Below are 17,305 nucleotides of genomic sequence, written 5' to 3' on the forward strand. Positions count from 1 at the left end.
TTTGAATATTTGAACCTCAAAACTTCTAGAATTGGGTTTCCTAAAGTCTTAGGGATTCCAAGTCATTGTTGGTACAATGACAGAAGTTACCACTATGTCTTTAGGGGAAGGGACTCTTTAAAGACATGAAAATTATTTTTCATGAACCTTGGAAGGTGGTTAACCTTCCATTAAGAACATGCTCAAGGTTAAGCGTTTGAACTTTAATGGGGAGTGGATATCCTCATTGTTCAAGTGGTTTCAATTGGATAATGCTCAAGGATGGGCATTTGCCTACATTAGGGGAGAATGTAGGTTTAAGGATAATGAAGGGTATGGGATCTTCATTATCGTGTTGATCACAACGAGTGAAGTTGTGAACAACGATGAGCAACTCTTCAGGGGGAGAGTTTTCAACAAGTGAGTTTGTTGATGTGTGCCCAAAAATGGGGCATGGTTTGATGTGTGCCAATAGGGGGAGAATGAAAGGGAGTAAGTTAGGCTTTCATTACCTAGAGGGAGTTTGCCCTCTTAGGGGGAAAATGAAGGGCTTAACTTATGTATTCATTACCTAGTGGCATGAAAAGGGTTTAGGCTATGGGATTAGCCTAACTTACATTTGGTATTGTAAGTGATAGTGTTGGTATTGTCAAACATCAAAAAGAGAGAGATTGTTGGTGCAACATCCCTCAGGTCAAGGTTGACCTGGTTGACCAAGCTTGAGTCTTGGTTTGGGTTTCGATGTTTGACAATACAAGGTTGATTGAAGAAGAGTCAAGTAGGTCAAGGATGACCGGATACTTGACTGGGAAGTCCTAACTGGGATGTTAGGCAGAAGAGAAGTCCTAGTGAGTGAAGCTAGGCAGAAGAAAGTCCTGGTGAGTGAAGCTAGGTAGAAGAAAATCCTGGTGAGTGAAGCCAGGTGAAAATCCTAGTGAGTGAAGCTAGGTGAAAGACCTGGTGAGTGAAGCCAGGCAGAAGAGAAGTCCTAGTGAGTGAAGCTAGGCAGATTGGAAGTCCTGGTGAGTGAAGCCAGGCAGAAGGAAATCTTCGTAAGTGAAGCCAGGTGAAAATCCTAGTGAGTGAAGCTAAGTGAAAGACCTGGTGAGTGAAGCCAGGCACGGGGAAATTCAGATGGGTCAAGATTGACCAGACATCTGGTGGAAGTCCAAGTAGGTCAAGGGAGTGACCGGATACATGGCACGAAGAGAAAAGTCCAAGTGGGTCAAAGGGATTGACCGGACACTTGGTGGGGAGTCCTGGCAGGTCAAGGGAGTGACCAGATGCTAGGCATGATATACCAACAGGTCAAGGTTGAACGAATATTGGTTTGAGAGGCTTGGGACTTGGTTTTGGGCAAAAACCAAGAGCTGGATCGATCAATGGATCGATCCAGGCTTTTCCCAGCGAACAGAAAGCCTCTGGATCGATCAGTGGATCGATCCAGGCTTTTCCCAGCGAACAGAAAGCCTCTGGATCGATCAGTGGATCGATCCAGGCCTTTCCCAGTGAACAGAGAGCCTCTGGATCGATCAGTGGATCGATCCAGAGGTCCCAATCGATCAGCCGATCGATTGGGACTTTGCTGGTTCGCGCGATAAGCGCTGGATTGATCCGTGGATCGATCCAGGCGTTTTCCCAGTGCACAAAGGCGCTCTGAATCGATCCATGGATCGATCCAAAGCCTCCCCGATCGATTGGGAGCTTTCAAATCTATCGGGATCCGACCGTTGCGTCGTATTTGAGCTGCAGGCGTGCGATGGCTGCGGTAGAACTTCACAATTTCATCTCAGATCAACACAGCGACTTCTCCACACTTCTCTCAAGCTCAGATCACCAGTTCTTGAAGGTTTTTGGAGGTTTCCCAAGTCAAGAGGCGGATCAAAAGCAAGAAGAAGAAGTTAGGGTTAGGGTTTTTATTGCACATCTTGTAAGCTTTTGCTTATCTTGTATTTCCCTTTTTTCTTCTTGTATTGAGAGTGTTGTAGGGCTTCTCCTCTTTTGGTAGTTACCATAAAAGAGTGTTATTCATAGTGGAGGGTGCGTGAGTAGGTGTGGATCCTTGGACTAGTCACCTCTTGTGAGGTGGATACCAAGTAAACCATCCGTGTTAGCGTTATATGCTTTTGTTTCTTATATTTCTGCTGCATATCTCTGAAGAAACGAGCAACGCCGACGATGAGCACGCAAAGATCTATTCACCCCCCCTTCTAGCTACTTTTCGGTCCCAACACTACTCTTGGAACTAGATATTAATTAAGTGAGTTGTCAGTAACTCATTTAATTAGTGAGCATTCAATATCTTAAACACAGGGAGACTAACGTACTCATAATAAGAAGGAGCTCATATTGTAATATGGGATTAGTGCGGTAGTACAATAATAACTCTTTAGTAGAATGAAATATTATTGATGAACTTGAATTGGGTGTTCGGGGTGAACACGGGAAGCTCAAGCTCATCGGGAGACCAAAATCAATTCCTCCTCTCGGTCCCTATTGTAGCCTCTTATTTATAAAGTCGTATATCCACCAAAACCCAACTTCTTATCCACCTCTTGGCGGTCAGCCAAAGCCTAGCTTAGAGCCCAAGCTAGGGTCGGCCAAATCAAACCAAGAAGGGAGCCAAGTTGTGGCCGACCCTAGCTTGGAGCCCAAGCAATTGTGGTCGGCCACATTAAAATTAAAATGAGGTTTTAAATTTTAAATCTTTCCTTATGTAGAAGTCATGATTTTAAAAGAGAGTTTTTAAAAGTTTAAATCTTTCCTTTTATAGCTTTATACAAAGGATTAAGAGAAATGTTTGATATCTTTCTTTATTTGTAATTAAAAGGAAGATTTTAATTTTTGATAAAACTTCCCTTTTTTGTAACCATCCACATGTTTTAAAAGAAAGATTTTAATTTATATAATTTTCCTTTTACAACCAACAAGGGATTTAAAGAAAGAAATTTTTTAATTAAAATTTCTTACCAGAAACAAATAAGGAAGTTTTAATTTTATGTTTAAAACTTTTCTTGTTTAAAGCAATAGATATGGCCAGCCATGACAAGAAGAAAAGGAAGTTTTAATTTTTTGTTTTAAAAACTTTCCTTTTTAGTCATTAGCAAGGAATATAAGGAAGTTTTAATTATGTTTAAAACTTTCCTCTTTTTTGCCTTAACCAAGGAATATAAAAAGAGAGGTAGAGGTGCCTCACCTTACAACACATCTTCTAATCCTCCTCTATTTTTCCTTGTGGCCATCCCTTCCTATTCTCTTCCTCTTTGGTGGCCCGCGACATCATCTCTTGGAGCTTGTTTGGTGGCCGGCTTATGCTTGAAGGAGGAGTAGAGAAAGGATGCATTATTTTCTAGCATCCCTTGGAGATTGGTTGGTGGTCGGAACTCATCATCCTTGAAGGTTGTTGGTGGCCGAAACTTAGAAGCAAGAAGAGAAGGCTTGGGTGAATTTTATTTTGGTAGATCGTCGCCCACACGACGTCCAGGAGAAGGAGAGGAATACAATAAAAGATCAAGAGGTCTATATGCTACAAAAGGTATAACTAGTTATTAGTTTCCACATCATAACTAGTTCATCTTTTGTATTGATCTTGAAAAACCAAACACAAGAGGTTATCAATTTTAGTTATCGTTTTTGTTATCGATTTTCGTTTCAATTTCATGTTTTGATATTGTGCTTCTATTGAGGTCTCTATAGTTAAACCTAGTTTACTATAAGAAGTTAAATATTCGATTTCTTTGTGAGGCTTTGTTTAGAAAGTGGTGGATGATCCCATACCCAAGAAGGCCTAGTGCCTCGCCATGTTTAACCTGAAAGCCGATCTTTGAAATAGATATTTGATAACTTCTATAATATGGTTTAACTTAGGAAGATCTCATCGGTTGAACTTGGAGTAAGAATGTTAAGTTTCGTTCCCAATCCAAATTTAACTTCTAAAGGGGAAATTTGGATTAATAATGTTAAGCATCGTTTGCAATCCAAATTTAACTTTAGTAGAGCACATGGGTAGCTAGGATAGTTCTATGTTTGAACAAATTTTTGTACAGGAGAACTAGGACGGTATTCCGAGTAGCAACCAACAGGGTATACTAGGAAAGAGGGAACCGATTATGAGGAAACTTTTTCACCGGTAGTTATGCTTAAGTCTATCCAGATTCTTTTATCTATTGCTGCTCATATGGATTATGAGGTTTGGCAAATGGACGTCAAGACAACTTTCTTTAACGGAAGTCTTGAAAAAAATATCTATATGAAGCAACCAGAGAGATTCATTGTGAAGGGCAAAGAGCATCTTGTATATAAGCTCAATCAGTCCATTTATGGCCTGATGCAAGCTTCGAGATCTTAGAACATCCGGTTTGATGAAGTGATCCAGTCTTATGGATTCATTCAGTGCCCGGATGAGTCTTGTGTATACAAGAAAAGTGACGGAAATGTAATGGTATTTCTTGTAATATACGTAGATGACATTTTACTCATTGGCAACAATGTCAAAGTATTATCAGACGTAAGGATATGGTTGTCCAATCAGTTTGATATGAAGGACTTGGGAGAATATGGACATATTCTTGGGATCAAAATAATAAGGGATTGCGAGAAAAGGATATTGTGTTTATCCCAAGCTTCATACATCAATACTATCCTAGCTCGTTTTAGCATGCGAAACTCCAAGAAAGGTTTTCTACCTTTTCAGCATGGAATACCTTTATCTAAAGAGATGTGTCCTAAGACATCAAAGGAGATAGAGGAGATGAAGGCAGTTCCTTATGCTTCAGCTGTAGGAAGCCTAATGTATGTGATGCTATGTACGAGACCGGATATCTGTTTTGCCGTGGGCATGGTTAGCAGATATCAAAGTAATCTAGGACAGGGACATTGGACTGCCGTAAAGCATATATTAAAGTACCTGAAAAGGACTAGAGATTATATACTGGTTTACTAGGCAGATGATTTGCTCCCTGTGGGTTACACGGATTCGGACTTCCAATTAGATAAGGACAGAAGTAAGTCAACCTCGGGGTATGTGTTTACTTTGGAAGGTGGAGCCATAGCATGGAGGAGTGTTGAGCAGAAATGCATTTCAGACTCCTCCATGGAAGCTGAGTATGTGGCAGCCTCTGAGGCAGCCAAAGAAGCTGTATGGCTCAGAAACTTCTTGATGGACTTAGATATGATTCCTGGTTTGCCCTAAGTTATCACAATTTATTGTGACAATAGTGGTGCAGTAGCAAACTCAAAGGAATCACGAGCCCATAAGGCAAGTAAACACCTTGAGCGCAAGTACTACCTGATACGAGACATCGTAAAATGAGAAGAGGTTGTTGTCACCAAGATTATATCAGCAGATAACCTGGTAGATCCTTTCACTAAGGCCCTTCCGAAGGGAGCTTTTGATAGGCATGTTGAGGGGATGAGAATCAGATGTATGACAACATTTATGACAGCATAGTCTTTTAGTATAAGTGGGAGATTGTTGGGATATAAGCCTATCTTTTGTATGAACATCTGTTTTGAAATATTTTGAAATGAGAATCACTTTGGTCAAATGTCTGCATTTTATATTTATATATATGTCGATGCAGTTGTCCATTTAATTTATATTGTAGATAACATGGTGTGTGGTGTCACACAGAAGATCATGTTATTGGTTCCTTATAAATTATAAATAGTAGCTCACAACTAAGATGGATAGGGGCAAACCATTCGAACGGTTATAGTATAATTTGGTATTAGTTTGTCTTAACTATAAAATTACACTAGTACACTATGTGTGTATTGAGCAGGACCATTTGAGGTTATTCAATTTATACTGACTATATAAAAGAATAGAACCTCTGTTATTATGGATGTGTGTCCTCTTAGTCCCTATATAATAACAAGCATGTATACTTAGTATTTATTTCTTTAACTTATCAATGAGTGAGATTTATTTGTTAAATCAATAGGCCCAATGAGTTGGGAAATAGTACTATTTATATGGTGTATTGTTGATTATAGAAGGAATCTGTGTCCTAATTATTTAGGATGATGATGTTCCCTTGAGGAGCTCATAAGGATTATCATGTAAACCCTGCAGGTGGACTTAGTCCGACATGATAATAAAGTTGAGTGGTACTACTCTTGGAATTAGATGTTAATTAATTGACTTGTCAGTAACTCATTTAATTAACGGACATACGATATCTTAAACACAGGGAGGTTAACGCACTCATGATAAGAAGGAGCTCATATTGTAATATGGGATTGGTACGGTAGTTCAATAATAACCCTTTATTGGTATGAGTTATTATTGATGGACTTGGGTTGAGTGTTCAGGCTGAATACAGGAAGCCCAAGCCCATCAGGAGGCCTAAACCAATTCCTCCTCTAGGTCCCTGTTGTAGCCTCTATATAAAGTCTCGCATCCATCCATCCAGTTTGGTTTAACGTGGTTTGGTTTAACTTAATTTGGTTTGGTTTAACTTAACTTGGTTTGGTTAAACTTGGTTTGGTTTAACATAGTTTGTTTAGATTTTTTATAAACAAAATTTTGTTATTTTTTCTTTCTTTGTAACCGACGGCAAGCCTATAAAAAGGAGTAGGAGGTGGCCCCTAAAACCTAACTTTCTATTTTCCACAACTCTCTTCTCTTCCTTAGGGCTGGCGACACTTCCTTGTTCTCTAAGGGCTGGCGACACTTCCTTGTTCTCCAAGGGCCAACGACACTTCTTTGTTCTCCAAGGGCTGACGACACTTCCTTGTTCTCCAAGGGTCGGTGGCACTTCTTTGTTCTCCAAGAGCCGGCGCCACTTCTTTGTTCTCCAAGGGTCGGCGACACTTCCTTGTTCTCTAAGGGCCGACGGTACTTCTTTGTTCTCCAAGAGATGGCGGCACTACTTCTTCTTGGTGGTCGGCAGCTTGAAGAAGAGGAAAAAGAAGAGAAGGAAGAAGATTAGAAGGCGCCCCATCCTAGAGCCTCCTTTTGTAGCCGGTGGTTTGGAAACCAAGAAGAGAAGGAGGGTGGTGTTGTCTTGGTAGATCGTTGCCAACACGACGTCCAAGAAGAGGAGAGGAATAGGTAGAAGATTAAGAGGTCTTTAGCTACAAAGAAAAGGTACAACTAGTTCTTTAATTCCGCTACGTATCTAGTTTAGTTTTCTTTGTATCGATTTTGAATACCAACACAAGAGGCCAGCGATCTTGTACTTCAATCAAGGTGTACTTTGATCCGTCAAGAACTTGCTTGATTGATCAAGCACATGTCTTATCAAACATGAGGGTTGCTAGGAAAAGTTATGTACTTGTATAATTTTTGTACGGGGAAATTTAAACAGAACGGAATTCCAGCGCCTTCAGATACTAGATCGCCTCCACCATTCATGTCTACAAGCTTCGATTCTTGGAAATCAAGGATCGAGAATTTCTTGATAATGGAGATAAAGTAATGGTTTGCTCTAATGGAAGGTTTTGATGCTCCAAGGGATAGTGAAGGCAAAATTATCAAAAGAAGTAATTGGAGCAAGGAACAAATTCAAAGAAGCGAGGCCAATGATAAAATGGCCAAATTGCTGGTCAATCTATTGACGTGCAATATTTTGAGTCAAGTTGGGGGCTATCAAGATGCCAAGGAGCTTTGAAGCAAGTTAGCGAGAATTCATGAATATCCCTCCATTGTACCAAATCAAGATAAATCCAAAGAGGAGGACTCATTGGATCAAGAAGATTCGAAGGTTGATTCATCCTCAAGAGAGTGCAAAGACAAAGGTAAAGGGGCATACTCTTTGTTTGATGTGCACGAGAATTCCGAGGTTAAGGGATGCTCAACATCCGAGGGTGAAGAAATTAAAGTGGCCTCCACCTCAAGGATTGAGGGGGAGCGTTATTCATTTACACCGAAGTAAGAAGAAGCTTCTACCTCTAGGTCAAATGGAGAGGAAGATTATGTCACCTCTATAAATCAAGAAAAATCAAATGGAGGATCATGTACTGCCTCTACAAGCAAAGAAGGTATAATAATTTTAATTGTAAATAACAACAGTCACATTATTTGCTTTAAATATAGGGAAAGTGGGCATTACAAGAGTAAGTTTCCAAAAATGGTCAAGTGGTACCGAAGGGTAAGGAGAAACCAAGGAAGGTTAATCCCATCATATGAAAAGATAAGGAACACATTGTGTGTTTTTCTTACAATTAAAAGGGACATTTTCAGAGTCAATATCTAAAAGAAAGAAAGAGAAAAGAGGAGAGAGAGTAAAGAGTGTAAGTGAATGAAGGGGGAATAGATACTAGGATTTGGGTTTTGTTGCGATGCTAGTCAATGTCCCTATGCATTGTTCATCTCCCTAATTCCATGCTTACACTCATGTAGGAGTTCTAACTAAAGTCTGGTACTATCCTGTGAAGATCACATTGAAGTGTTTACCTAAGTTCTACCGCCATTAAGTAAAAGAGGTAATTTAGGAAGTCCGATTATAGAGAACATCCTTCTGTCATCAAGACCCACGATCCACGTTCCTAGATTACACAAGTCACTTCCTAACGGTAGATTAATCCAATTAAGTAGAAGAGGTAATTTAGGAAGTCTGATTATATCCTTCTTACACAAGGGCCCACGATCCACGTTCCTAGATTACACAAGTCGCTTCCTAACATTAATTTGGGAGAACGCTGTAAACTCTAATTAGTTTTCCTAGTAGGGAGTCGATCCTCGTTTCAAGGAACTGCAGTAGAAAGTAAGGAATACCTTCTATCACAAAGTCCCATGATCTTACATTCTAAGACTCTTCCTCTGCATGGTGATCTAACCATACATCTACATGGATTTACCTCACACATATTTCGTCAAACGCATACAAGGCACAACACACATAGATAACGATAAAAACACTTCATTGCATAGGAAAATGTCCAAATACATAATTTATACATCACAACAAATCACATCTACTTCCTACATCCTAGATTTGGAGATCTACTCCATTACAAGGGAATTACAATCAAAGACGATAAGTAAAGAAAACCACGACTCAATATATGGAGATAGAGAGAAGAGAATGCTTATCTCTCTGGAGGAGGATGAATCAGCGAAGATGAAGGAGATCTAGGCCTCCCCCCCCACCCACCTGTTAGCTAGAGCCCTAGAGCCAATCATTTGATGATTGTATTTTGGACTTGTTGTATCATATTCTATATAAATAAAGGTATTTGGTTTTTGGTTATTATAATTACTTGTATTGGTGCCAAATAAACTAAGTATAATAACGTCCTTGAGTAGAAGGTTCTTACCTATATCAATCGATTGGTTGAATCGATAGTGAGATGATGTAGGGAACACTACTCTTAATCATTCCTAGTCGAGTATTAACATTCAGGGACAATGTTAATGCAATAAGACTAACATGTAGGTCAACTCGATGACTTGATCTCACAAGTCATGGATATAGAGATATCAAGTTGACACATGGGTATGCATTAGAGAATGTATACTGAATGACCCGCCATGAGAAAGTATCATAGATCGTTATATGAGTGTCATATACTTTCTCATGTGACTATTAGTATGACTATTGGTCCTTAGACCTGAAGTCACCATGGTTCCCTACATAAGGAGTTATGTACTTTGGTTTCGTCAAACGTCACCCGTAACTGGGTGGACTATAAAGGCGATTACTGGGTATATAACGAATTATGCAGAGGGATGTGAGTGATGTAGATGGGATCTATCCCTCCCATATGACGGGAGTGACATCGGTATTCTTGATAGAGTTAGACCACGAAGTGCATGGCCATGCCCAAATGAGTCAACATGAGATGTTGAGCTCATTTGATCGAGTGAGTCTACTTAGAGTTCAAGATTTAGATTGATTAAAGGATGACACGGTCTATGTCTCACATTGATCAATCTAGATGTCTAGGATAGAAGGACGATGTCACATATTGTGAGGAGTCACAATTAGTAGTCACAAGGTGATGTTGGATCTCAACATTCTTGTAACTTGGGTAGCAATGATGTATTGCTAGATGCCGCTCATTGCTTATGTTTCTAAAGGAGTTTAGAAACATTGCCAACGTTACAAGAACCTATTGGGTCACATACAAAGAACAAGTGGATGGAGATTAGGTTCATATGATGAACCAATTGGATTAGGTTCATATGATGCACCAAAGATTGGATTCAAATTAGACTTATTGAGTTAGACTCAATTAGATTCAATTGTTGAATGAGTCTAATTTAAATTTGATTCATTGAGTTAATTTATATTAATGAATTGAGATTCATTAAATTAAAATTGACTTGAATCAAAGGTTGGATTTGACTCAACAAGGAAGAGAATTGGTCAATTTTGACTTGACCAAATGGAAGTTGAAACATCAAGTTTGACTTGATGCATTGCCACATCATGAAGGTTGACTCATCCTACATGACATGACTAACCTTGCCACATCATCTCCACCTCATGAGGTATGCCACCTCATGGAGGTTACACCTCCCATTCCATTTAATGTGGCCGACCACATTAAATGGGGAGGTTACAAGGTGTGGCCGGCCACACTAATGTAGTGTGGAGGTTTTGGTTTTGTGGAGAAAAGTGTGCATTCATTCTATCATCTTCTTCCTTGGTCTTTCTTCCTCCTTGCTGCTATTGTCGTGAGTTCTAAGCAAGGGTGAAGGTGGTTGAGTGAATTCCAAGAGAATAAGGGAAAGTGAAGGTCACAAAGGAGGATACTACTAGTGAGTGTATAAGATTCCTTTTTGCTTTCTCTCTTTTCTCTCTTTTAAATCCTACCCGAGAGCCCAAGAAGTGCTAGCACACTTGTGGTGCTCTCTTCTCCATCCTTGAGTGTTAGAGAACACTTCTTGTTCATGTGGATATCACTAGAGAGTTGTCTACGTTGACAACTTCGAGATCCGGCGTACCGTTGGACGAGCGGGATTTGTGAGGGCACGCATCAAAGGTATAAAATGTTTTTCCTTTGTAGATCTACTGTAGATCATAGTTTGAAACTCGTACTCGTATTTTTGAAATCTATCCTTCGCACGAGATCCAGTGGCATGGGTGATTCGGGGTTTTCGCGACGCAAAAAGCAGTTTTCGCGGCCCGAAAAACCCAACACCACCCCCCCCCCCCCCAAGGGGAGAACCCTTCCCCAAGTAATGGGGAAGAGCCTCAAGCCAAAAGATAAGTGAAAAGGGGAGAAAAATCCCTTTTATAGAGCAGGGCATGGGCACCGCACGATCCGTGACATGGCCGTGTGTATCTACACGACCTCATACATATTGCTTTCGGCCAAGGTGACACGACCGTGTGGCTCACACGGTCATGTTCTGCTTTAGTTCTGGATAGGCTACACAACCGTGTGGCTCACACGGCCATGTGACTCACACGACCATGCTCTTTTTGACCTCTAGAAATGATGCACAACCGTGTGGCTCACACGGCCCACCACTGCTTACTCTCTATAAATATTGCATGGCTGTGTGGCTCACACGGCCATGCTCTTGCACAAGAATGTTAGAGCAAGAACTAAGCAGCGAGTCCCTGGTGCAGACACTCTGACACTCAAGTTAGAACAATAGCCGAGAAAAATGAAGAAGAAGATGAACAATTGAACAGTAAATGTGGATGCAAGTGCATGCGTACGCGTATGCTTATGCATATACATGAGTCCCTTGGCCAATAGAGAGAATCCCCTATTTATACCACTTCTTATAACCTCTACAATAATCAGGTGACAGAGAATGTCTAGCGTCAAAATATGTCGGATGGTGGAGAATGTATGACAACCTTCCCCTAGGCAAAGGAAGGTTCCATTGTGTGTATATGTCAGGAATGGAATATTCTCTAGCAAGTAGCTGTTATTCTCTGGCAGATAGTTACGATTCTCTGATAATGTTGTTTCCTAGAGAAAGTTTGATTAACCTGGAGCCTACCGGGTTTAAGTTGAGAACCATACCTGTGTGATGGGTGGGGAGCTGAGCCCCATAAGTTCAGTCGACTCTGTGGCTGCCCGGGTTTAAGCTAGAAGTCTTGCTCATAAGGAGTGGGGGCCTGAGCCCCATAGGTCTGATCAACTCTATGTCCGCCCAGGTTTATGTTGGAAGCCCTGCTCATGAGGAGTGGGGAGCTGAACCTCATAGATCCGATCGACTATTTAGATGTCCAGATTTATGCTGGAAGCCCTACTCATGAGGAGTGGGGAGCTGAGCCTAGTAGGTCTGGCCGGCTCTATGACCGCTCGGGTTTATGCTAGAAGTCCTACTCATGAGGAGTGGGGATCTTAGCCCTGTAAGTCCTACCAGCTCTGTGGCTGCCCGGGTTTATATTGGAAGCCCTGTTCATGAGGAGTGAGGAACTGAGCCCTGTAGGTTCGGTCGGCTCTGTGGGAGCCTGAGTTTATATTGGAAGCCCTGTTCATGAGGAGTGAGGAACTGAGTTCCCTAGGTCCGACTGACTCTATGGCCATCCGAGTTTATACTAGAAGAGTGAGGAGCTGAACCACATAGGTCCGACCGACTCTGTAGCCATCTGAGTTTATGCTGGAAGCCCTGTTTATAAGGAGTGACGAGCTGAGCCCCATAGGTCCAACCGACTCTATGGCTGCCCAGGCTTATGCTGGAAGCCCTACTTTTGAGAGATGGTTTGTTTGGATACATACACCTTGACTTTGACTATTACCTCATTTTAACTTTGACTGTTATGTCAATTGACCTTCTTGACTTTGATCCAATTCGGGTCCCTATCTCATTTGTCGTATCAGTAACCATATCAAATCATTGCAAAAATATCTTAAACCCTTTACCAATATCATCAAAATCCTTAGGGTGCATTTGGTTCAAGTTATCATATATAACCTTAGTTAAGTAATCACATAACCAACATTATGGAGAATAAAATATAACCTAATGTTGTTTGGTTCAACCTAGGTAATGCTAGGACTGTAAATGAACCAAGCGTTCGTGAACAAGTTTGATGTTCGGCTTGGTAAGAACTTGTTTATATTCGTTCAATATACATAAGATTAATTAAATAAATAAGCTTGAACAGCTCGTTAAGCTAAATAAACAAGCTTGAACATATATGTGTTCAACTCGTTAACGTTCGTGAACAACGTTCATGATAATGTTCACGAACCATATTCATTAATAAAATTCTTTTAAATATGCTAAATAAATAAATAAATTTAAATTTTCAAGCTCAATAACCAATTAAACAACTAAAAGTTTCAAATAATCAAACAAGCTTGAATTGAGAGCTTGATAACATCTAAATAAACCAAGCTCAAGCCAAGCTTGAACCAAGCTTAAGCCAAGCTTGAATTGAGATCTTGATAACATCTAAACGAACTAAGCTCAAGCCAAGTTTCAAACAAGCTCAAGCTCATAAAAAATAAACCAAGCCAAGTTTGAACACTCATTTCAAAAGCTTGGTTCATTTTAAGTTCGACTCGGCTCGGCTCAGCTTGGTTATCTTATAAAACAAGCTTGAATACCCCAAAACTCGGCTTGGCTCGGCTTATTTACAACCCTAGGTAATGCAATAAAAATTTATTTGTTTAGAGATTTTAATGTATAACTTAATTTAATATTTTACTGTATTACCCTCAGTTAAAAAACCAACCATACATAATATTATTATTATTATTTAAACTTTACGTTTATTTAGTATTTTTTAAAAAACTTTCCTATATATATTCAAAAATATAACTTTATTTTTTAAATAAAATATCACATATTTTTAGTTTTATTTAGTTTTTATAATTTAAAAAAAAATTTGTTATAAACATTTTAAGGGTATTTTTATCCCAAAGTATAAATATCAGAGGATATTTTTAGTGAAAAAATTTTATTAACCCTGTAAATAAGAAAAAAAAAATTTTTAAAAATTTGATTGTATGTCTCTTTGCTTATATGTCAAGAATGGATCGTTACTTATAATAACTAATTATCTAAATCAAATAGGATTTTCGTTGATAATCCTAAATGACTAATCAAAATTATCTAGAATAATCTCCAACCAATCTCCCCTTTAAGATAAATAAGAATTAGGAGTCCTAACCCAAAAAGATTCTAAGAAGTAGAAAAGTAGAGGTATTTCTGGGAGTGACTTGCCAAACGAGTCATAAGCCCGAGTAAAAATCGAGAGTTCTTAACCAGTTAAAAAATTTATGTGTTATATTTTGTTCTTATTTGGATTTTGTTTTTATCTATTCCCATACGTAACTAAACATAGTAGAGAAGAATGACGAAAAAGAAATTGAGCGTCTATTTACCCTCCCTCTCTCTCGCCGCATACAAGATATTGGTCCAACGATACTTAGACATGGCCTTCTACCTACCTACACCTATGAATACCCAAAGTAAGTAATGTACTTTATTATTCAGAATATGCAGTACTCATTTTCATGAATATTATTAGATCATGCACACGTTAAACTTATATCATAGTAACTATATATTTCCTTTAAATTGTCACTTTTCACATGCTGGCCCTCCCTAGTTGAAATTATCACAAGTCGAAAAGTACATCATGTATTCCTCAAATTACATGCACAAGATATTCATATAATTAATTAAGACACGCACTTCTCTATTACATCTATCTGTCAATCTGAATGCATGACTTCTCACCGCAGCTTCAGTGCTGGTCTATTGTTGAAGATGATTGTTGCTGATTTTTTTTCGTGTGCTCTTACAGTCAGTTTTTCTGATACTGTAAACTGTATTTCATAAGGAAGCACATAAATCCCGAGTGAAGTATTGATCGTTCTATCTTTTTCTGAAATAAAGAGGAAAAACTGTAAATTTTTCTCCTTTAATATAATTAATGAATAGGTAGCCTTAGACATCAGACAATTAGATGGTGATCTGTTGTTACTCATTCAAAGATGTGGGGCAGGCATGCAATAATTCCCTAGCTGTGCAGCAAATGACCACCACAAAATGATTCCCCAAAATTAATGCAGGGAAAGGGATTAGAAAGAATCTAAGAAAGAACAGCCAAATTAAAAAAATAATTAAAAGACCTTCATAGTCTTAAACTTCAAATTAAATTGATATATAAATCATCAGAGACAAATTTCTAATAATGAATAATTATGTTTTTCAGAAGGAGACTCCTTCACTGATCGTGAAGTAGGAACACTGGATCGATGTGCACAAGACTACCCCCCATTTAAGACTCGATGCATAGCATGCAATTTTCTCTTTAATGGTCTGGTTCAAAAATACTAAACGCACAAACTCACCTCTTATTTGATCTTTTCAAAGGGATTATATTCAAGGGTAAAAAGGAAATTCAAGCGGACAGTCTTATCATGAATAAGGAGAAGTCTACAAGTTCATTGTGATCACTATTATGTCCATGATCAATAATTAAGCAGCAGCTTGCAGCAACTACAAGTTTCAGTAACACAATTATTTAAGCCACGTAGCTTTCAGTATCAATGAGCTGTACCACTGGTATCATCGATCCTCAAGTTTGCTTGTTTCAATCGTTTAATTGCAAAATGAAATCTTCCATTAGAAAAATATACGTGTGCAATTGTCGTTCACTCGTACGCATATAAATATACAGATCATCCATCCCTTCTTGAGCATGCCCTCTGACATTAATTAATCAATCTCTCTCTTCTCTATGGGTGCGCTTGATCACATCTCAGAATTTTGCAATGTTACGGAGACAAGGAACGCATTGCGAATCAGAAAGAGGAAGCCTCTACAGGTAAATATATATATATAGAGAGAGAGAGTTATATATAACTTCTGTTTAACTGATCTCTCTGCTCGGTCGCCGGCCGGCAGACTGTTGATCTGAAGGTAAAGATGGACTGCGATGGGTGCGAGAGGAAAGTGAAGCATGCGGCTAAATCAGTGAGAGGTAGGAATTAATCGGTGAAGGAAGATTTGTTTGCTTGCTTGGCAACAGTAGTGGATTAATTAAACTAGTTGTGTAGGCGTGACGAGTGTGGTGGTGAACAAGAAAATAAGCAGGGTGACGGTGACGGGGCACATCGAAGCAAAGGATGTGATACGGAAGATAACGGACGCTGGGAAGAAGGCGGAGCCATGGCCGTACGTCCCCTACAACCTGGTGGCGTATCCTTACGCCGCCGGAGCATACGACAAGAAGGCGCCGTCCGGTTTCGTCAGAAACGTGGCGTCGGCGTCGGCGCCTCCGAGCGCGCCGGATGTCACGTATATGTCCCTCTTCAGCGATGAGAACCCCAACGCATGCAGCGTCATGTGAGAGTAGTCCAGGCTCATCGATCGAGTTTGTAAAATTTTGACTCGTATGTGTGGAAGAAAGTTAGCGTCGACAGTCCTGAGCCTAGCTATGTTTAATATAAATATCTACACTATTCCAGATATATATTCACAAACTTTTTTCAGATATATATATATATATATATATATATATATATATATAATACTATAATCTAACATCTAAATCTTAAAATAAAAACTTACTGACATAATCAAAAATTAAAAAAATAAATAAACAAAATAGCTGTTTCGACAACTGTGAGATGCTCACACAGCCGTCGCCCAAGATATAAAAATCGTGTGTATATTATATAAAAAACAGTTTGGTATAAGAAATTTCCATCAATGCAACGACTGAATTGGAGAAGAATCTATTATATACAAATTTTCATTTATTACAAGGTACTATTTTTCATATTCAAATTCGTGACTTCTAGATCATACTATAACAATTTTAACATTAGGCCTACACTCCTATTCAATTCGGATGCACATATATGCCATTGAATTACATAGAATTATAGTAGTAGTTTGGACAGGATATTTAGGATTTTAAAATCTTATGGTAGCTATGAGTTATCACTAATAAAATACAAGAAATAGAGATAGAATTTATCCGTAGCTAAATACATATTGCGACGGAATAGCGATGAAAAGTGTCTTGCCGTGTAAATTTCAATCATTGATACTATAGCAACGGATATTTATATTTCCATTGCTACTAGCCAAACGGAGCGAAATCTCTGTTAAGGTATTAGCGACGAATAATTTAAATTATTCGTCGCTATTAACAATGAATAATTAATTTTCTGTCGCCAATAGCGACAGATATTTAAATTATCCATCACTAATAGCGACAGATATTTAATTTTTCGACGATAATCTCTTGTTTTAAGTATCGGAAAAAGTATCGCAACTCAGATATACTAACGATAAACATTTAATTTTCCATCGCTATTAGTGACAAATATTTCAAAAATCCGTCGCTAAAAGCGATGGTTTTTAAAACATCCGTTGCTAATAGCAACTGGAAATTAAATGTTCGTCGTTAATCTATTCTACACTTCGCTAATTTTCTTTTTT

General features: G+C 38.9%; 1 protein-coding gene across 1 annotated transcript; it reads left to right on the forward strand.

Moving 5' to 3' along the window:
- The first annotated feature begins 15,523 nt into the window (after nt 1-15,523).
- On the forward strand, nt 15,524-16,347 carry LOC122040215 (heavy metal-associated isoprenylated plant protein 20-like). Its single transcript, XM_042599555.1, has 3 exons — nt 15,524-15,680; nt 15,761-15,836; nt 15,913-16,347. The coding sequence occupies exons 1-3, from the start codon at nt 15,594-15,596 to the stop codon at nt 16,203-16,205; spliced, it is 456 nt and encodes a 151-aa protein (XP_042455489.1). The 5' UTR covers nt 15,524-15,593; the 3' UTR covers nt 16,206-16,347.
- The last annotated feature ends 958 nt before the right edge of the window (nt 16,348-17,305 follow it).

This window comes from Zingiber officinale, chromosome 2A (genome assembly GCF_018446385.1).
Source record: "Zingiber officinale cultivar Zhangliang chromosome 2A, Zo_v1.1, whole genome shotgun sequence".
Lineage (NCBI taxonomy): Eukaryota > Viridiplantae > Streptophyta > Magnoliopsida > Zingiberales > Zingiberaceae > Zingiber > Zingiber officinale.